Source organism: Brassica oleracea, chromosome C3 (genome assembly GCF_000695525.1).
Source record: "Brassica oleracea var. oleracea cultivar TO1000 chromosome C3, BOL, whole genome shotgun sequence".
In the NCBI taxonomy this organism is placed as follows: domain Eukaryota; kingdom Viridiplantae; phylum Streptophyta; class Magnoliopsida; order Brassicales; family Brassicaceae; genus Brassica; species Brassica oleracea.
In genome coordinates this window covers 21,672,603-21,692,671 of record NC_027750.1, presented here as the reverse complement: position 1 = coordinate 21,692,671, position 20,069 = coordinate 21,672,603, and the positions used below count along the sequence as shown (strand labels likewise).

Below are 20,069 nucleotides of genomic sequence, written 5' to 3'. Positions count from 1 at the left end.
TTTTGTGTTTGATTACTTCTGATTTTGCTTTCTTGTCGTCTGGTGGTTGAACTTGAACCTGAAACCAAGCCAAACCATCCTCTGTCTTTAACCTTATATGAACAGTTCGGTTGAGCTTCCATTTTGAACCCGGTTTTGTTTAGTTGATTTGCTATGATATTGCTGTATCTGTCAAGTAGCTACTTATTGCTTTTATGGCTATATCACCAATGCCCATAAAAGTTAAAACAGTTTGAAATTGAGTCACCCACTCAATCACTCATCACATGCTTTTTTTGTATAACAAAAAATAAAGCTAACTTTATTTCTTCTCACATGCATATTTTTTTCTCTTTTGACACCGTAACCATATCTTGCTTTGTTTATTATACCTGCATGTTCCATTTGTTTTCTTACCTTTATGCTAACTTAATCGACAATGTTGATGTTGTGTAAATTAAAAATGTATATGATCATGATTTCTAGAGACCAAGAGGGCAAAATGATCAAGCATTCTAAATTGCTTGCTGATCAGATTTTGCCCTTCCCGTGTACTAATATAGGATTATTGGGTGTAGTTGGCCATCCGAATCACATTAATCATTGACTTTAGCCTATATTCCTCTTTTTAAAATGTTATTCAAAAGCTACCATCTTTTGTCGTCTAATTACTTTATTCTATCTAATATTTAGGCGTATCACATGGTATCTGATCTCTAATTGTTTTTATTTTACTTGCATATGCACGAATGTCTTTAAATGAAATGAGCTAGATTATTTTTCCTGTTCTAAAAGAAGAAAGTAAATACTGGCATTTAATGTTTTAGTTGGGGTAATTCAATTTCAAATAGTGCTTCACTACTAACGGGTATATGAATTTTCTAATAAGTAATAACTGAGATCCTAGAGTGGACTAGTAACGAATATTAGGATTTGTTAATCTTTGAATTGCGTCATTCAATTTGTTTGATATCAAATTAAATACTCCCACGACTCGAGCTGATTTGGATAATTCACTAATTCAATACCCGTATGGAAAAGTAATTTAACCTTTTGATACAGTCTAGTCTTTGCACATTATCATATTCCCTTGGGAGGAAAGAAGAAAAGACACGGTGTCTTTCTATCATTACAATCACACTCCCTTTTTCACATTCAAGAATTTAGGCATCTCTCACCACCACTATTGTATTTGTTTATCATTTTCGTTTTTCCCTCCATTATTATATTTCTGTTAATTTTTGTGTCGGTATCATTCTGTTAAATGAGATTTATTCAATTAAATGAAATTTTATTGCTTGATATTTGGTTAATAACACCAGATTCCCCCAGGTTCGGTTACGGGAAATCTGGAGGTTATATAGAGCCAAGTAAACATGATCATTTTCATTCAAAACATTATCTCCTCTGACCAATCCTTTCTTCTTCTGTTCCTTGCTGACCAAGAAATCTCTTTATCACTTATTCTGCCTTCTTTCAGTTTTCCAGAACACCGTTGCTATGCCTCCGACTTACTTCCCTCTCAGGTGGGAGAGCACGGGCGATCAGTGGTGGTACGCTACTCCTATTGATTACGCTGCAGCCAACTGCCAGTACGACTTAGTCCGCGAGCTTCTCCGAATCGACTCCAATAACCTCATGAAGCTCACTTCCCTCCGCAGGATCCGCCGCCTCGAGACCGTCTGGGACGACGACGAGTCCCACTTCCACGACGTCGCCGCCTGCAGGTCACGCGTCGCCAGAAAACTCCTCGCCTCCTGCGACGAAGAAGGTTCCAAGGCCAACACTCTTATCCGGTCTGGGTACGCCGGGTGGCTGATGTACACGGCAGCCTCCGCCGGAGATCTAGGTTTCGTTCGCCATCTCCTCGACAGGAACCCTCTCTTCGTGTTTGGCGAAGGAGAGTACGGCGTCACTGACATACTCTACGCCGCTGCGAGAAGCAAAAACCACGACGTGTTCCGTCTGATTTACGATTTCGCGGTTAGTCCGAGGTTCGAAACCGGCTGCGTTGATCAGCGAAACGGTGATATTCCGGCGGCTTACAAGAGGGAGATGAAGAACAGAGCGGTTCACTCTGCTTCTAGAGGAGGCAATCTTGTTATTCTCACAGAACTTCTCAGTGATTGCTCTGTTGAAGATGTCTTAGCCTTCCGAGACAAACAGGGCTCCACCATCCTCCACGCAGCCGCCGGAAAAGGAAAAACTCTGGTAACTCACTCTTTTTTTTACTAAATTATACTCTATCCTCTCCTCTTCCTTGGTAATAGACTTTTAAAAAAAAAAGTTTGTTTCACAAAAATATAATTTTTTTTTGTGTTTTCTATAAAAAAATTGTAAATTTAAAAAAAAATAATTGACTTTATTGAATTACTATTGGTTAAAAGTTATTAAAAACTAAAACTTACATAAAAAATACTTTTATTATGTTAGTTTAATGCTTTTTTTTTAATATGCTTGAAAATAGAAAAAAATTATCTCTATGGAATGGAGTATATATAGAGAGATTATTAATGAGCTTGGCGATGATGCAGGTGGTTAAAGAGCTTGTGGCTTCGTACGGCCCTTTAATAATGGAAGCCATTGACAGCCAAGGGAACACGGCTTTGCACGTTGCAGCCTACCGTGGCCACGCTGATCTCGTCGAAGCTCTGATCTCAGCCTCTCCATCTTTGGTCTCCGCCAGAAACAACGCTGGTGACACTTTCCTTCACGCCGGAATCTCCGGTTTCCAGACTCCCGCGTTCGAGAGGCTCGACAAGCACACGGAGCTCATGAACCGTCTCATCACATCCGCTGCCTCCAACTCCCCCTGCGATGTCGTCAACTGCAGGAACAACGAGGGACGTACGGCTCTTCACTTGGCAATCTCCGGGAATGTTCCTCTCGAGTTCGTTGAGATGCTCATGTCTGTGAAATCGATTGATATCAACATCAAGGATGCTTCTGGTATGACTCCGCTTGATCTCATCAGGCATAAGCCGAAGTCTCCGACGTCTGATCTCCTGTTCCGACGGTTGGTATCAGCCGGAGGGATGTTCAGCTGTCGTGATCAAAGCATCACAAGTGTGGTCGCTTCTCACTTGAAGGACAGAGGAAACTTTTACAGCCCAGGAGCTCGTTTTAGGACATCGGACGCTGAGATCTTCCTGAGCACCAGACTCGAAGCTGCGCCTGACAAGGTTGTCCCTAGACACGTGAGATCCAGCTCCTGTTCCATTGAGATTGGTCAGGCAAACGTGACGGATGAGAATCACCATCTCAAGAAATGCAGAAACGCTTCCGTTAACTCTGCAACTGAGAGATTGAAGAGTGTCTTCCACTGGCCAAGAATCAAGAAACAAGCTGGCCATTCCAAGAACGATTCTGAGATCAGCATCACGTCGACAGCTCTTGAGACGCAAGAAACTCCTGTGCCTCTCCGACAGAGATTCTCAAAAAGAAGCACTTCCTCTCCCTCTCCTGCTCTGCCTAATAACAATAAAAGAACGTTATCGGTGAGAAGTAACCAGTCGAGTCCAAGAGCCAAGAAGAAGCGGTTTGGTTCGGTGCGAACTCGTTCGAGCTCTTTTTCGAAAATATCCATCCACTCTTCTTCCGCTTCGTCATCGTCGAGCATGGTTGATATTAAGCAGAAGGGAGTCTTAGTCGATACGAACATAGCCGGACCGTCTGGATTTGACCGGCCTGAGCCGGTGAAAAGTAAGAAGCTAAAGGAGAAGCAGCAGGGTTCGGTGAGGAGGAGATTGAAGAGCCATTATTTCTGCTTTGGTACTTCAGCTTTGACTGTGAAAACGTCAGCTACGGTCTTGGTATAACCCCGGTTATCCGGGGTAGACCAACAGAAATATTGTAATGTGTTTTTTAAAGACTTTAAGTTAGTCACATGTTGTTCGAAATAATTGTTAAGGTATACTATTATTATCTATAAACCCATGAGAAACGATTCCACAGAGTCTGTTCAGTGCTTCGCCATTTTTAAGCGGACTCAAATCATTATCCTCCAAGTCATTCCACAGAGTATGTTCCCACATTATACGCACAGTTGCTGGATTCCAGGTGAGTATTTCAGTGCCACAGTTTTCTTTTAAACCTTCTTGTTCCTCTACCTCACACATGTAAACGTGGCTTTGTGATTGTTGTCATTACAGCTTTGTTACGCTGCAAAAACGTGGCATGGAGGTTCTGTGGGCATGATGATATTTGGAGCTAGTGAAGTGAGCAGGAACGTGGATCTGGGTGACGAGACGACCACCATGATGCATGTGCATGTTCGTGGTTAGAGCCTCAGAAGCATCAATCACAAAGCAGATAGAGTCAGATCTTCAGGGGTGGTGTGATGATTTAACAGATGGGGGAGTTGAGTATATATGCCAGAGGATGAAGTGAAAGCAACAGCAGCTGAGAAACTGAAAATCTCAATGGAGAGAATAGCTTTGTTAAAGGCAGCTCAGCCGAAAAAGACTCCAAAAACGGAGGAGGAAACCGAAAGCGAAGAAGAAGAAGAAGAAGAAGAAGAAGAAGAGAAAAAGGAGAAGGAAAAGGGAACACTATATAAGCTGACAGCTGAAGAAACAGAGCACATGGCGCTTCAGGCAGCAGTGCTCCAAGAATGGCATATGCTGTGTAAAGATAGAAAATATACCAAAAAGTTAACTAAACAAGCATCAGAGAGATTGTAGATGGTTTGTCTTGTTGGTGAGGAAAAGAAACAAGGATGTTTTATCATCGCCACTTCTATGAAAGCATGTTCTTCTATTCGCAAATTTTATCAATTTCAAAAGTTAAGTGACCAACAAGAAAGGGAGAAGCTAGCCAGAAACGAGAGTATATTTTGTTTATAAAAAGAAGGGGTGGGTTTGGCTTCAGGTCCGGTATATTGTCAGACATCCAGAAACAAGAAAACCTTACAAGCTTATCCACGCCTGCATTATGATCGTTGCTTATTATATAAGACGAATCACATTACTAAGTTTCTCTCTGAAGGCTTTTCTTCTACGCAGTTACTTGAGAGGGAGTCCTCTTCTTGCCTTTCTTTACCTCTGTTCCACCATTTTCTGCCAGCTCTGCCTTCTTCTGGGCACGGATCATTGCACGTCTTGCGCGCGGTCGCATCTCTCTCACTGTACGAGGAGGCATCACGAATGGCTCAAGTGGCTTGTCCCCAAAAGGATGCTCATTGCCTTCAAATATCCTCAGCTTCCGATCTCTGTCCTATAAACCCACCATGAACAAACAAAAAAACTCAAGTACTTTCTTGTCGTAATCAACAAATCCTAAACTATGCAAGCAATTGAGACTAGCAAGAAATAACAAAATCGGCAAAGCTTAATGTATCGGCATATAAATAAAGCCAGTATTGGCCACCAAAGACATTGAAGGTAAGCAACAAGTAACAAAATGGCCAGACCAAGTGTTGAGAACTATCTATCTTCTGGATTCTAGAGAGTTAAAGAATAAAACCAGGTGTTCTAGAAAACTAAGAGAGTGGGGGGGGAATTAGAAAATGGCTGGACTCACATCACGCAAATTGTTAGTTGGAAGCATGCGCCAGACAGCCTTGCGGATGACCTCGGTGGGGTCTTTGGCCATCTGATCTTTCAGACTCCGTTCTTTCAGGTGTCCAACGTACCTGTAAACAAAGAAAGAGAGGGATTAATATTTAAGCAGAAGAAAATAGCTCAGTATGAGAGCTGAAGAAGAAGAAGAAGAAAATAAAGAAAGGAGGGGACTTGCCCAGTATGCCAGCGGTAGAACTTGTCAGTGAGCTTTCTGCCGGTGATGCCGATATCCTTAGCATTGAGAACAATGCAAATATCGCCATCATCGCGGTTAGGACAATAAGTAGGCTTATCTTTGGCTTGAAGGACGGTAGATATCTGAGAAGCAAGTCTACCGAGAACCTAGAGGAGTTTGTTTGTTTTAAAGATATTATTGAACAACAAAGAGAGGAGAAGGAGAAGGAGAAGAAAGGTACCTACCTGGCCTTTGGCATCAAAAACACGCCAACGAAGACCGTCGAGATTGATACGTTTGATACCTGCCACAGCTTTCTGGCAAGGAAATATATATATGTACGTACAAATTCAAATATCAAAGAAGGGATGCGAGTTTCTAAGATCATTTTTATGATTTCCAAGATACACTAGCTGCTGCTAAGCATAGGTGAAACACCACTATGAGCAACAAGTGATAATCGTTCCACATGAAATGAATTTAAGGAAATGTAATTTACATGGACCTAAACGTTCACTATTGGAACAGTAACCTAAAGAAAAAGCGAAGGAATAAAATCGAAAAAGAAGTAAAGCTTTTTTTTTTTTTTGTTACCTTAAGGTTGCCATTGAAAGAGGCAGCAGCAGCTTGAGTGGCCATGGTTTTGTTGTTCAGCTAAGATAGAGAATTGCACACACAACATAAAATCGCAGAAATGTAGTGATTCATATTAGACAAGTCTGGAGAGACAGAGAGAGAGATGACTCACAGTTGACCGGTGATAAGCGACGGCGGGGGTGTGAAGCGAAGAAGATCTAAGAGCGACCAAACAAAAAGGAAAGGGGGTTTTAGAAGAAGAAACAACAAAGGGTAATTTGGTAATTTCATTAAAACTGAGACCTTTTTCAATTTTGTCTTTATTATTAGTACATGAGTTTTGAGTTGTGGTCTGAGGGTTTTAGCGCAGCTAGTCGAGTCAGAGTTAGGGTTCTTGGAAAGTTGAGATGGCTACTATGGCTATGTTGGTGAGACGAGCTGCATCTAGTCGAAATGCGATTGCCTTTCTCAGAAGATGCTCCTCATCGTCCTTAGTTGTTGGCCGCGATTACTCGCACAAGGCCACCACCCTCCTGAGAGCCCCAGATTTGGATTTGAAATCGCCCAGTTTTCTCAGAGATTCTCGTCGAGGCTTCGCCAAAGGCAAAAAATCAAGTATGTACACAGATTCTTTTTTACTAGTTTGATGTGAATCCTAACGCTTTTCTTCTTTTTTCTTCAGGGGATGATTCTGGAGGACTGGTGGACGTATCTCCTCCGGTGGATATTGGGCCTAGCGTCAAAGCCACAGCGACTTCGCAGATGGAGGCTGCCATTGATGCCTTGTCTAGAGATCTCACTAAACTCAGAACTGGCAGAGCTTCTCCAGGAATGCTTGATCACATTGTTGTTGAGACTGGTGGAATCAAAATGCCTCTCAATCACTTAGCTTTGGTCTCTGTCCTCGATCCTAAAACTCTCTCTATCAATCCTTACGATCCTGATGTACGCACCCCCCCCTCTTTTATTACTCGATCTATCTTTAACATACTCTGATGATTTTACGTCCACATATATCCCGACAAGACTCAAGTTTTTTTGCGTTTTGTAATGTTGTTTCGTCTTTGTTTCTGCAGACTGTTAAGGAGCTTGAGAAAGCAATTGTCTCCTCTCCTTTGGGTTTAAACCCAAAGCTGGATGGCCAAAGACTCATCGCATCTATCCCTCCGTACGATATTCAATTCTCTCTCTCTCTCTCTCTCTCTCTCTCTTTCTGATTACGTTCTTCAACTTACATCCTCGATTTTGACTTGCTCTGTTTTACCTTTTTTTTGGGAGCAGATTGACCAAGGAGCATGTTCAGGTATTAACATCCAACTCTTGTGTCATTGCTGCGTTTATTTTTTGTTTAGCCACTGAGTTTGAGCCTTTGATCCCTGTAATTAATGAACCTCCAGGCAATGTGCAAGATTGTAACCAAGTCCAGTGAAGTTGTCAAGCAAAGCATACGAAGAGCTCGTCAAAAGGTTACAGCTTTAAATACCACCTTCCATGGATACTCTCTCCTATGAATCCCCCCCATCTTAATTATGACCAGAGACATTTTGTTTGCAGGCACTGGACACAGTAAAGAAAGGAGCCTCGGGCCTACCAAAAGACCAAGTTAAAAGGCTGGAGAAGGAAGTGAGTGATCTATCTTTTCTGCGCAATGGGTTTCCTTGGTCCGTTATTGAAAATGGAAGTCTTTCTTTTGTCTTTTGTGTTTACAGGTTGAAGAGTTGACGAAGAAGTTTGTAAAGTCGGCAGAGGACATGTGCAAGTCCAAAGAGAATGAGATCACCACCCAAGCTTGATCTCACTTTCTTATCCTTACCAAACCTGAACAAGTTTCAGTCTTCTTTTTACTAGTACCTTTAATTATAGATGATGGTCCAAAGAATTCAAAATTTGTTTTTGAATGTTCAATTTGGGGGTCTTGTACGCAAATTGACCTGCTGATACACAACTGCTGAAAGGCCCTTCAAGGGCCCGGGAAAGTCTATTTATATTGCTTTTTTTCCTTCTTCTTTCAAATAAATTGCATGTTTACTAATTTAATATTTTATGATGGGATTAGAATTAACAAAAGAAATGATATATTGGCATTTGTAGTTGAAGAGAACTTTTCAAACTTGAAATTCAAGGTAAAGGAGGTTGGAGATGAGTCAATTTTGTACCAATAAATTAACATGATATGTTTTGGTGAATTTGTTACAACCCCATTTCTCTAATCCTATTTGTAGTGAGAGCAAAGAATAATCCAATGATTAGTTTCTTACGAAAGTATCCAAATATATAACAAGCTTATCTCAACATCCCATTAACTCAATGCTTTAAAACATCATACATGATGGTATCCGATTAAACTCACAGCTCATCTCTTCAACGAAAAAAATTAAGAAAGAAGAAACCGTCTTCACCTACCACACAATCTTATTATTTATTAATTAGCTGCATTTAACTAATGCATTTTTTAACTATGAAAAATATGTAGGTCTCTTATTATTATATATAAGACATATAGTTTGTCGGCAAAAAGATATAGAGACATGTATACATATGGTTTCTAACAAGAAAAGGAAAAAAGATTAAGACATAAATAGTATCCAATTTTGCCCACTCGCACTAAAGTCGGAGAAGAAGAGAACCTAGCCAAAGTTATGAGGTTTTATCTGAAGACGCTTAAAAGCGCGTCGAAACTCACTTTAAATCCCTAGTGAAACAGAACCGGGTATCCTCGTGACGACGTCGTTTGAATAGATCATTGCACGACCAAACTCCTTCTATTCTTTTTAAATTCAGTTTCAGATATTTACAAAAAATGAAATTATTCTTTTTGCGTTTCACGCGCGCGCGAAGGGCGGTTTTCTGGAGGCGCGTACGGCTTCGTCCGGGCTCCGTTTGAGGCGTGCTTGGTGTCTACGGCTTCGTCTCGACGAGAGGAACACGATGATGGCCTTGGATGCACGAGATGATCAATGGTTAGGAAGTTATGGGCGATTTACTAAACGAAAACGAAACTGAGCTTAAGGAATGCGGTTTCCGGCGGTTACCTAGGGCGTTTATCGGTGGTGGCAAGCTCAACACGGTCACCGGGTGCAAAGGCTATAACGAACTCCGGTGACGACCTCAACCTCTCCAAATCCTTCTTCTTACCTCCCCCTCTCTTCTTTTCTCTTCCCTTCTCTTCTCTACTCTTCTCTTCTCTTTGTTTTTTTTTTTTTTTCTTTTTTTTTTTTTCTTTTTTTTTTTTTTTTTTTTTTTTTTTTGGTATCATAATTGTTTATTTAATTGTTTCCGTATTTCTAATTTTGCTTCTCTATAGATTCGCCATTCTCTGTCAGTGGCTCATATCCTCTAATCAACAAAAACGCAAAAAAGAATAATAAGGAAAGAATAAAAAATCGGAAATTTCAGTCTTCTGTGAAGAAGAAAAGGAAGAGGAAGAAGAAGAAGTATTCACATTTTGGTTGCAGAGATTCTGCACTTGTTGGGTATTCTCTAAGATCACTTTGACGACTCCTTACTAGTGTTCTCGCAAATGCTCTGCATATTACATTGACTGCCTTTTTTTTGCAATATAATCTATGCTGGCTGATTGGATCTGATGTTTAGATATGCAAACAAAGACTCCATTCAGAAAATCTCTTGAAATGAGCTCTCTTTATTCTACTTGTGCTTTCTTGTTCATGAGTAATACTTATGTCGATGCATTGTCTAAACATCTTTCTAATCGCTTCGCTAGTTAATTCACATTAAAAAAAAAAAAAAAAAACGTTGAGTGCTTAGGTTAGGCAAAGCTTTCTTCTAAAATCCAAAACTTTTGTGGGTATTATATTATTGATTCATAGTATTACAGTTTGATAGGCAAAAATGGTTTTGGGGTTAAGCTCGAAGAACAGAAGAGGCTCCTCCTCCTCCTCCATACAAGTTGATTACTTGATCCACATTCATGACATCAAGCCTTGGCCACCTTCTCAGTCCCTTAGATCACTGCGCTCCGTTGTAATCCAGTGGGAGAATGGTGAGCGCAACTCAGGGACAACAGATGCCGTTGCTCCTTCTCTTGGCGAAGGCAAAATCGAATTCAACCACTCCTTTAAGCTTCCCCTAACCTTGTTGAAAGATGCGTCTGCTTCTGCTCGGAACAAGGGGTGTGATGTAGTATTCTTCAAGAACGTCCTGGAGCTCAACTTGTACGAGGCTCGCAGAGAGAAAACACATCAGCTCTTGGCTACTGCCACGATTGATTTGGCGGAATACGGCATTGTGAAAGACACCCTGAGCTTGACTGCTCCAATGAACAGCAAAAGAAGCTACCGGAATACAACTCAGCCTGTTTTGCACCTCTCTATTCAACCCATCCGTGCCACTTCTTCTTCTTCTAGGAACGGCTCCAAGGACGGTGGTGAATCTGTTTCTGCCTTGATGAACGAGGAATACGATAAGGAAGCTGAGATTGCTTCCATCACAGACGATGACATTTCCTCCCACTCCTCCTTGACTGTTGTTTCATCTTCAACTTTGGAGTCTAATGCTGCTTTTTCTGTGCCCACTGAAGAGGTAATCGAAGATGAATGGCAACATTTCCATACTCTTTTGTTAAATGGTCTCTCATTATTTATTTAACAGGAAGAACATGAGAGGAAGGTAAACAAGAGATCACAATCAGCAGCATCTCAAGGAGACCAGATTCCCTCCTCAGTTGATGATCTATCTTCTGTGTTTAATCTCCCTGTAGACGTTCCTGATTCTGCACCCAACACTTGTGTCTCTGATGAGCTCAAGGACTGTGCTAAGCTGGTAAACGGAGAGACCAAGTCTATGCCTTTACACAACTCCGTAAACGCCTCCTCGCCTGAAACAACTAGTCAACAAGATTTGGTGAGTGATGAGGAAAGAGAGAGTACAAGAGTTGAGAAACCAAGGAAGGTGAAGTCTGTTAGGTCATCCCTGGAGATATCTCGGAGCAATAGCGAAAGAAAAGAAGCTAAGGTGTTTCCGCGCAACACCACCACGTTGGAGAGCAAAGTCAAGGACTTGGAAAGTAGAGTAAAGAAGCTTGAAGGTGAGCTATGCGAGGCTGCAGGCATTGAAGCAGCGCTCTACTCCGTGGTTGCAGAACATGCAAGCTCATCAGCTAAAGTCCATGCGCCTGCTAGACGTCTTTTGAGGCTCTATCTTCATGCTTGTAGAGGAGATAACCATCTAATTTCAAGAAGGGCTAATGCTGCTAAAAGTGCTGTCTCCGGGTTGGTTACTGTCGCCAAAGCCTGCGGGAACGATGTCCCTAGGTATGTATGCTCTCATACTCACTTGTACTTTCCTCTCAGATATTTTTAAAAGTAAAAACAAAAAAACTACTTTGGATCGCAGATTGACATATTGGTTGTCAAACACTATCATTCTGAGGGCGATCATAAGTGATAATCATTCTGAGGAACTGCCTGTTTCAGCTGGTCAATCTGGACCAAAGACACAGAGACAAGGATCATCATCCCTGACGTGGAAAGATTCTTCCCTAAGAAAAAAGGACACCACTGGTGGCTGGGATGACCCTGGAGCATTCATAACAGCCCTTGAGAAAGTGGAAGCTTGGATCTTCTCACGCGTTGTAGAATCCATATGGTGGCAGGTCATTAATGCTCTGCTTCTCTTCTCTTCTTTTTAAACCAAATTATAATTCAAATCTTTTTTTTTTTAATTTGATTTGCAGACTTTGACACCGCGTATGCAGTCTTCGGCAGCCAATGGTTCAGCAGCCTCAAAGAAGAAAAACTTTGGTAGAAGTCCGAGTTCGGTGAACCAGGAACAAGGTGACTTCTCATTAGAGCTTTGGAAAAAGGCTTTCAGGGATGCACACGAGCGTCTATGCCCTCTGCGAGCTAGTGGCCATGAATGTGGTTGTTTGCCCCTCCCTGCGCGTCTCATTATGGAACAGTGCGTGGCTCGCCTGGATGTCGCAATGTTCAACGCTATTCTTCGTGATTCTGATGAAAACTTCCCAACAGACCCTCTCTCTGATCCCATTGCTGACTCCAGGGTCTTGCCTATTCCTTGTTCCATTACAAGTTTCGGTTCTGGTGCCCTGCTTAAAAACTCGATAGGAAACTGGTCCAGGTGGCTCACTGATTCATTCGGCATCGATGATGACGAAGAGAATAGCAGCTACGTTGGTACATCTTTCAAGACTTTTATTCTTCTCAAGGCGTTAAGTGATCTAATGATGCTTCCAAAAGATATGCTCCTCAACACTTGTGTTAGAAAAGAGGTCCAAAAATGCAACTCTCTTTTTTCTAAACTTCATTATTTTTTGTGTTTTCATTATCCATTTTTTTTTATCTCTCATCATTGTGAAGGTTTGCCCAATGTTTGGTGCACCGTTGATCAAGAGAGTCTTGAATCATTTTGTCCCGGATGAGTTTTGCCCTGACCCAGTTCCTGTTGCTGTACTCGAAGCTCTTGTGTCGGAGGTGAGACCCCACCCCCTTTTTCTTTAATCCAAAGTCAAGAAGCTAATTTTGCTAACAGAAACAACGTGATGATGATGCCCGCCCCTTGTAGGAGGAGGGTGAAGAGAAGGCTATGATCACAAGCTATCCGTATACGGCACCTCCTCCCATGTACTCTCCACCTTCGGGGACTTCAATATCCACTATCATTGGAGACTTTGGACAGCCTCAAGCCCCTACTAAGCTATGCAGAATCAGGTCTTCGGTTACAAGAAAATCCTACACTAGCGACGACGAGCTTGATGAGCTGAGTTCGCCGTTGGCTGTTGTTCTTCTTCAACAGGCGGATTCTAACAAGGTCAATAATGGCTGTGCAGATGAGACTGTCAGGTATCAACTTCTCAGGGAGTGTTGGACCAACAGGGACTAACCAACCAGACATTGATGTGTTTTTCTGTTTCAGTTCTCACTTACGGTGGTGTTATGTCTTTGCCAGTTCGTTGTTGGTGTTGCTATGTAGCACGAACTTTAATTATCACAAGTAACAGTATCAAAGACATGTTTGTATCAGACACGTGCACGAGGTTGTATAACAAGTAAGGCAAATCTATTCTAACACCACTAAATAACAATCATGGACAACATTCGGTTATAGGGAAATTATTACTCTCTATATATATATATATTTATAGACTCATTACAAGCTTTAAGTGTTTCATCCTCATCACTTTAGGAGCTCTCTTGCAAAACTTAAATTTTTGAGTTGCATATTGTGAAAGCAAAAGAAAAATTAGGTGGTGCCTGCCTGAAACAGACCCATCAAAACAAAACGAAAAGAAAAGGATCAAAATTTATAAAGCAAAGCTTAGAAGACTATGCTGTGTTCATCATCATCACAGAGTCAGCTTCTGTGAAGTCGCCAAATTCTTCGCTTGCTTCAGATGCAAGGCTGACAATAGGCCCTGCCATGTTTCTGCTGATGTGGCACCACCGACATGAAAGTCCAGAAGTTTCCTCTGCTTCCTGTAGTAATCTTCCAGGGGCTTCACCTGATGCATCCCCCATAAGATTTTATTTTCTATTTAGTAATAAGACGAGAAGAAAATAAAAAAAAACAGCAATAGTACCTCCTCCTCTGCGTAGACACTCAGGCTCTCCCTCCTCCGGGATTTGATTGCAACAGCAGAGTGTAAGATAGAAGAGCCGAGGAACTCCTGGGGAGGTAGAGGTGTTTCACTAAGAGCAGATCGGTGCTCCTCAGAGCATTTAAGATTCAGGACGAGGTCAATCTGAGCGATTTGATCAAGAGTTTCCTGCGGAAAAGAATAATAGTAATATTCAGAAACAGTGGAAATCAAATGGCTGTTTTGGAGGCTAAATAAAAAGAGCAGCAACACACTCACGGCTTGAATAAGAGTGCGGGGAATGCCATCAAGAATGAAACCAGATTCTCCCCGTGCATAGCCTTCTTCAAGGCGCTTTGATAGCAAAGCAAACACAAGACCCTTGGGAACATGCTTTCCTTCATTTACAGCACTAGCAATCTGTATATTTGTACAGATAAGAGAATTAAAATAAGCTCAGAAACACTTACAAACGAATTTCCAAAACAGGAAAAGGAGATGATGTTTTAATCATTTGTAGTTAGTTATTACTTATTAGTAAATGATAAGTATTTCCTTAGAAGAGGAAAACATTTAAACAACTTTGCAATCAATCAATGCAAGATTAGTAACAAATTAAAAACCCCTAATTAAACCATTAAGTAACCTCCTTATAAATAAAAATACCTGCTTGTAGAGAGAAGATGTAGGGCTGAGCTCTTGACGGACGAGCGATCCCATGGAAATGTGAGCAACTTCAAGAAGGCTTGAGAGCCTCTCTGCGAAGACGTGCCTCCAGGCTCCCGGCGCGCCCATCACCACCCACTGCACTCCCCTCTCCCTCCCGGACCTCTCCAAACCGAGCCTCGGCTCCTCCGCCAAACGCCGATCGCCACCGTACAGGTACTCCTCGTCGGAGTCGTAGTCAAACGCAAGTGCGGCCGATGATCCGAAAGATCGTCGCGTCGCAACGAGCCTTGAAAGCGGCGAAACGCGGCTCAGCCATGCCATGGTGATTGGTGTAAGGCGTGGGCGGCGGATTCAGAGAGGAGACAGAGAAAGAAAGAGTTCGAATGAATGCGAGGTTGAGGTTTAACGAACAAACAAACAGATGGGACTCTCTCTCTCTCTTAACTGCCCCTCCCTTTTTCACTAATCCACGGATATTGCCACTCACTGCGTTGTTGACTGACTCTCTACCTCACAGCTGCATCTAGGTTCAAGTAACAAACCCATATTATATGCTCGGCCCAAATCCCATAGGCCCAATTGTATTCAACGATCCAAAATGTCAACGAATACCAACCACACTCTAGCCAAAATCAGAAAATCTATTCTCGTGACCACAAAAGAAGAATAGTCAAAGTCAACGGAATCTTCCTCGTCTTAGTTACGAAATCACCGAGCAATTCCTTATACAAAGAAAAAAATGGGAAACTTGTCAACTTTAGGAATTAAGTGTCTCTTGTCCTTTGAAGCGCCGTAAAGAAACTCCGACCACATATGTAAACGTACGGTCCAATATAATGAACATGTTTCTTTCTTTTATATAGTTTATCAAACCTCCCTGGTCCATTAATCTTCTATATATAAAGTATTCCACATTCTATTAATGCCTCAAAGCTCCAAGGAAAGAAGATACATAATCTTTACTATATTCATATCCTCTCTTCTTCTTTTTTCCCTTCTCTCAACTATTATTTGATATTCTATGAAGAATAGCAAGAACGTTTCAAAACGTGAAGAGTATCAACGGGTATTTAGTTGCTTTGACAAGAGCCAACAAGGGAATGTTTCTGTTTCCACCATCGAACGATGTGTCGATGCTATTAAGTCCGGGGAAAAGGTCGTACCTGAAGAAGAGACAACGGATACACATACTCATAAATCCTTGGAACTCGAGGAGTTTGTGAAGCTGGTGGAAGAAGGAGACGAGGAAGACAAGGAGAATGACTTGAAGCAAGCTTTCAAGATGTATGAAGAGAGTGAAGGCATCACCCCTAAAAGTTTAAAGAGGATGCTTAGTTTGTTGGGGGAGTCCAAAAGCCTTGAAGAATGCGAGGTTATGATTTCGCAATTTGATATTAATAGGGATGGAATTATTAACTTTGATGAGTTTAGGGTTATGATGCAATAATATGTAGGGATATATTTATATACAGTTTTATAAACGGACTAGCCACCTTTCTTTCTTTTTTGTCATCTGTTAATTTCATTTCCATGCTCAAACAGCGTAAGAGTTTCACATACATCATAACTTTAAACATCACAGATAAACCCTTCATTTCCATGCCACCTTTCTTTACGAAAGGAAGAACTCTCTGAAATTAATGGTAAAGTCAATTCATCCCTCACATACAATATACCCATGTTCTTTTAGAAGACGCTGACGCAGCAGCTTGCGATAAAAAACTGAATATCAAAATAAACAAAAAGATGGTGGAAAATTAATTAAGTTGATGTTGTGATTGCTTTCCGGTTTCCGGAGTCGTCTGTGACCCTATAAAAAGTAGCGGCAGTTAGAAACTTAGAGCATCAGCAATGCTAGAAACTTTTTTTGTTTCTTAAGGTAAAAAGTAGGTTAAGAAACTTTGTTAAGAAACAAATGAAGATTATTGGTAGAAACCTTTTTTGGTTCTTAGTTTTAATTTTTATTTTTTTAATTATTTGTGTAGCAAATAAAACATATAACATAGATAATTGAAAACATAAGAAAGTACAAAGTTAAAAAAAAAATTACAAAGTTGGAAAAAAAATTACAAAGTTGAAAAAACATTAAAAATGCAAATTACAATATTTTTATTCAATTCATAAAAAGTTAAAGATAAAAAGTTATTATTCATCTCCAAATTTATCCCATAGATGTTCGATCAAATCATGTTTTAGTTGTCTATGGACTGGTCTATCCCGAACTGTAGCTCGGCGATCAAGTGCATCGAAAAGCTCAGTAAGCATCTTGACGCAAAAAGAAATATCCTGATCGTGAAATGTCTCATCTCGAGTATCCGTACGTTCTTCATCTTCGACAATCATATTATGGAGTATGATACAAGCTCTCATAATTTTTGCTATCTTCGATTTACTCCATAACTTTGATGGATTTTTAATAACGGCGAATCTAGCTTGCATGACTCCGAAGGCACGCTCAACATCTTTTCGGGCAGATTCCTGTCTTTTTGCAAATAATGAATCTTTTTCACCCTGTGGGAGACTAATAGATTTAATAAATATCGCTCATTCCGGATAAATACCATATGTAAGATAATAGGCCAAATCGTACTCCCTGCCGTTGACATTGTAATTGACTTCGGGAGCAATTCCGTTAATAATGTCATCAAAAACAGGTGATCGATCAAGAATATTAAGATCGTTCATAGTACCTGGAGCTCCAAAAAAGGCGTGCCATATCCAGAGGTCATAAGAAGCCACGGCCTCCAACACATTAGTTGGTTTATCAGTTCCTCGGGAATATATACATTTTCAAGAGGTGGGGCAATTCTTCCACTCCCAGTGCATACAGTCGATGCTTCCAATCATCCCGGAAAATCCACGTTCTTCTCCCTTGTGTAGTAGCCTTTCAAGATCGTGATCAAAGTTGCCATCAAACACATACATACAGCAGACATAGTTTCAATTTATTTGTATTTAAGCGACATTACAGTGTCTGTAAATCATGCTATACGAGGATAAAGAACAAGTAAACACAGTTACGAAAATAAACCAAGAGATCAATCACCAATTTTAACAAAAGTTCAATCACGAACCTACAATCACATATATACGACCCAAATTGTCAATACCAATCACCAACCTCTAGCAAAACCCCTACCATTCAATCGACAGAAACCCTAATTTTAACCCTAAAAAAAAATTAGGGTTACATACAATCAAATCGAAAAACGCGGACAGAGGAGTGAGAGATACCTCGTTGACAATCGAATAGGCAGAGAGATGGGTCGAATCAGCTGTTGGTTCAAATCGGGGGAGAGATCGATGTTGACAGAGGTTCACGGCTTTGGTCTCGATTCGATATGTGAGCGGTGGATTCGGTATGTCAGACCTTGATTCGGTATGTGAGCGGCTCAATTCGGTATCTGAGAGGAGATCGCCTCGAGAGAGAGATAACGCCGACACTGAGAAGAGAGAAGAGAGATCGTTCGTATCACCGTCGTAGGGATACAGAGGCCTCGATAAGTAGACTTTGAGGGGTCGATTCGCCGTTGTTACAACCGGAACACGGGTTCGGTCTCGAGAGATACAGATATCGCACGGGAGAGAGACAAGGGAGAAAAGAGAAGAAAGAAGAGAGAATGGAGTTGATTTGTTTTGCTCCCTCTCACGCGTCTTTCTTTCGGTCTCGCCTAGGTGACACGTGCCTCCACAAACCACATATAAACGTTTCTTAATTAACAAACAAAATCTGCGTTTATAACCATTTTTTATTTAAATTCACCATTTTAATTGCTAAGAAATCTCGCTATATACAGCGACGCTGTTGCTCTTAGAATGATCACTAGGATTATTTTTGATAGGCGAAAGCATCGGCAGTAATATTATTCTCCAGATGCGTGAACAAGAAACAATTATAAATTTGTTCGCAAGCCGCCGACGCTGCGTCTTCTAAAAGAATAGGGGTAATATTGACATCCCAAACTTTACCTCTGAGATCTTCATTCAACCCGAATCTCGACCAAACGTGGAGTCATTGTCCTAATGTAAAGGGAAAGTCTTGTCTTTTATTCTTCTTTTTTCTCACTTTGTAGATTTTTTCAATCAAAACGCTGTCCATTTACTTAAGATGAGGAACTATGGATCGGGTTATGATTGACCTGGCCCATTAACCTCTTGTCCAAAATGAATCAACTTTTTTTTTTATTATCTGATAATTGAAATTAAACATCAAAGATTTAAGAGTTCATTACACACAATCATCTCATTTATACTAGGATGGAGTGATCATCAACCCAAAACTACCAAAAGCTTTTAAAAACACTAAAGCAGGATAGATATTTCTAAATGAATCATTTTTTGTATGGTCCATGTTCTAATTATGGACAACTAGATGAAGTATAATATTTGTTTTATGTTTTATGTGAGATTAGTCGGTTGACTTCGATTATAAAAAAAATTTGTTTTACGAACCAAAAATATTACTTCTTCAGAAACAATTATAAATTTGTTCGCAAGCCGCCGACGCTGCGTCTTCTAAAAGAATAGGGGTAATATTGACATCCCAAACTTTACCTCTGAGATCTTCATTCAACCCGAATCTCGACCAAACGTGGAGTCATTGTCCTAATGTAAAGGGAAAGTCTTGTCTTTTATTCTTCTTTTTTCTCACTTTGTAGATTTTTTCAATCAAAACGCTGTCCATTTACTTAAGATGAGGAACTATGGATCGGGTTATGATTGACCTGGCCCATTAACCTCTTGTCCAAAATGAATCAACTTTTTTTTTTATTATCTGATAATTGAAATTAAACATCAAAGATTTAAGAGTTCATTACACACAATCATCTCATTTATACTAGGATGGAGTGATCATCAACCCAAAACTACCAAAAGCTTTTAAAAACACTAAAGCAGGATAGATATTTCTAAATGAATCATTTTTTGTATGGTCCATGTTCTAATTATGGACAACTAGATGAAGTATAATATTTGTTTTATGTTTTATGTGAGATTAGTCGGTTGACTTCGATTATAAAAAAAATTTGTTTTACGAACCAAAAATATTACTTCTTCTGTTTCAAAATAGTTGATGTTTTGGATGAATGCACAAGAATTAAGACATACACATTTTTCTAAAAAGTAACACTAAAAATATTAAATAAATCTAATCCAGCCAATTATCAAAAATACTATAAAACATCATTGGTCACACAGTTTTCAATGACTTTTAAACTAATTAAAAAATATCAAAACATGATACTCTTCAAAACATTTTGGGGGGGGGGGGCGTACATTTCATGCGGGGCGAAACAGAATGACAAAATGCAAGGAGTAAAAAAAAACATTGAAACAACAAATCAAGAAGATAGAAAGATTAGATAAAATAAAATAAATAAAGTGTGGGGGAGCCCATATCATAATGTTAGGAGGACCAATACGAAGAGGCCATAATAAATTATATGAAAATAAACGAGACAATTAAGACACTTACCAAATCGAAACTGCTCTTTTTGTCATACCATTAACTTGGCTTTGAAGCCCCTCTCTTTGCTTCTTCATCTTCCTTCCTTCA

The 20,069-nt window shown here is 40.4% G+C and overlaps 6 protein-coding genes across 6 annotated transcripts; 4 read left to right on the top strand and 2 right to left on the bottom strand.

Moving 5' to 3' along the window:
* The first annotated feature begins 1,097 nt into the window (after positions 1–1,097).
* LOC106335350 (serine/threonine-protein phosphatase 6 regulatory ankyrin repeat subunit B) lies at positions 1,098–4,279 on the top strand. Its single transcript, XM_013773857.1, has 3 exons — positions 1,098–2,190; positions 2,514–4,038; positions 4,131–4,279. The coding sequence occupies exons 1-2, from the start codon at positions 1,480–1,482 to the stop codon at positions 3,795–3,797; spliced, it is 1,995 nt and encodes a 664-aa protein (XP_013629311.1). The 5' UTR covers positions 1,098–1,479; the 3' UTR covers positions 3,798–4,038; positions 4,131–4,279.
* Positions 4,280–4,735: 456 nt separating this feature from the next.
* Positions 4,736–6,545, bottom strand: LOC106335351 (50S ribosomal protein L13). Its single transcript, XM_013773858.1, has 6 exons — positions 6,464–6,545; positions 6,310–6,369; positions 5,961–6,032; positions 5,716–5,882; positions 5,500–5,611; positions 4,736–5,193 (listed from the first exon to the last, which is right to left on the bottom strand). Exons 2-6 carry the CDS (start codon positions 6,352–6,354, stop codon positions 4,975–4,977), a joined length of 615 nt encoding a protein of 204 aa, XP_013629312.1. The 5' UTR covers positions 6,355–6,369; positions 6,464–6,545; the 3' UTR covers positions 4,736–4,974.
* Positions 6,546–6,634: 89 nt separating this feature from the next.
* On the top strand, positions 6,635–8,288 carry LOC106331917 (ribosome-recycling factor). Its single transcript, XM_013770352.1, has 7 exons — positions 6,635–6,906; positions 6,974–7,236; positions 7,368–7,459; positions 7,573–7,594; positions 7,689–7,757; positions 7,846–7,914; positions 8,001–8,288. The coding sequence occupies exons 1-7, from the start codon at positions 6,699–6,701 to the stop codon at positions 8,082–8,084; spliced, it is 807 nt and encodes a 268-aa protein (XP_013625806.1). The 5' UTR covers positions 6,635–6,698; the 3' UTR covers positions 8,085–8,288.
* Positions 8,289–9,581: 1,293 nt separating this feature from the next.
* LOC106334845 lies at positions 9,582–13,351 on the top strand. Its single transcript, XM_013773224.1, has 7 exons — positions 9,582–9,764; positions 10,130–10,833; positions 10,903–11,564; positions 11,647–11,905; positions 11,987–12,541; positions 12,630–12,743; positions 12,835–13,351. Exons 2-7 carry the CDS (start codon positions 10,144–10,146, stop codon positions 13,150–13,152), a joined length of 2,598 nt encoding a protein of 865 aa, XP_013628678.1. The 5' UTR covers positions 9,582–9,764; positions 10,130–10,143; the 3' UTR covers positions 13,153–13,351.
* A 20-nt stretch (positions 13,352–13,371) lies between these two features.
* On the bottom strand, positions 13,372–14,933 carry LOC106334846 (probable adenylate kinase 7, mitochondrial). The gene is made up of 4 exons (XM_013773225.1): positions 14,513–14,933; positions 14,126–14,266; positions 13,850–14,035; positions 13,372–13,771 (listed from the first exon to the last, which is right to left on the bottom strand). Exons 1-4 carry the CDS (start codon positions 14,834–14,836, stop codon positions 13,616–13,618), a joined length of 807 nt encoding a protein of 268 aa, XP_013628679.1. The 5' UTR covers positions 14,837–14,933; the 3' UTR covers positions 13,372–13,615.
* A 458-nt stretch (positions 14,934–15,391) lies between these two features.
* Positions 15,392–16,019, top strand: LOC106333174 (probable calcium-binding protein CML40). The gene has a single exon (XM_013771654.1). The coding sequence runs from the start codon at positions 15,537–15,539 to the stop codon at positions 15,960–15,962; it is 426 nt and encodes a 141-aa protein (XP_013627108.1). The 5' UTR covers positions 15,392–15,536; the 3' UTR covers positions 15,963–16,019.
* The last annotated feature ends 4,050 nt before the right edge of the window (positions 16,020–20,069 follow it).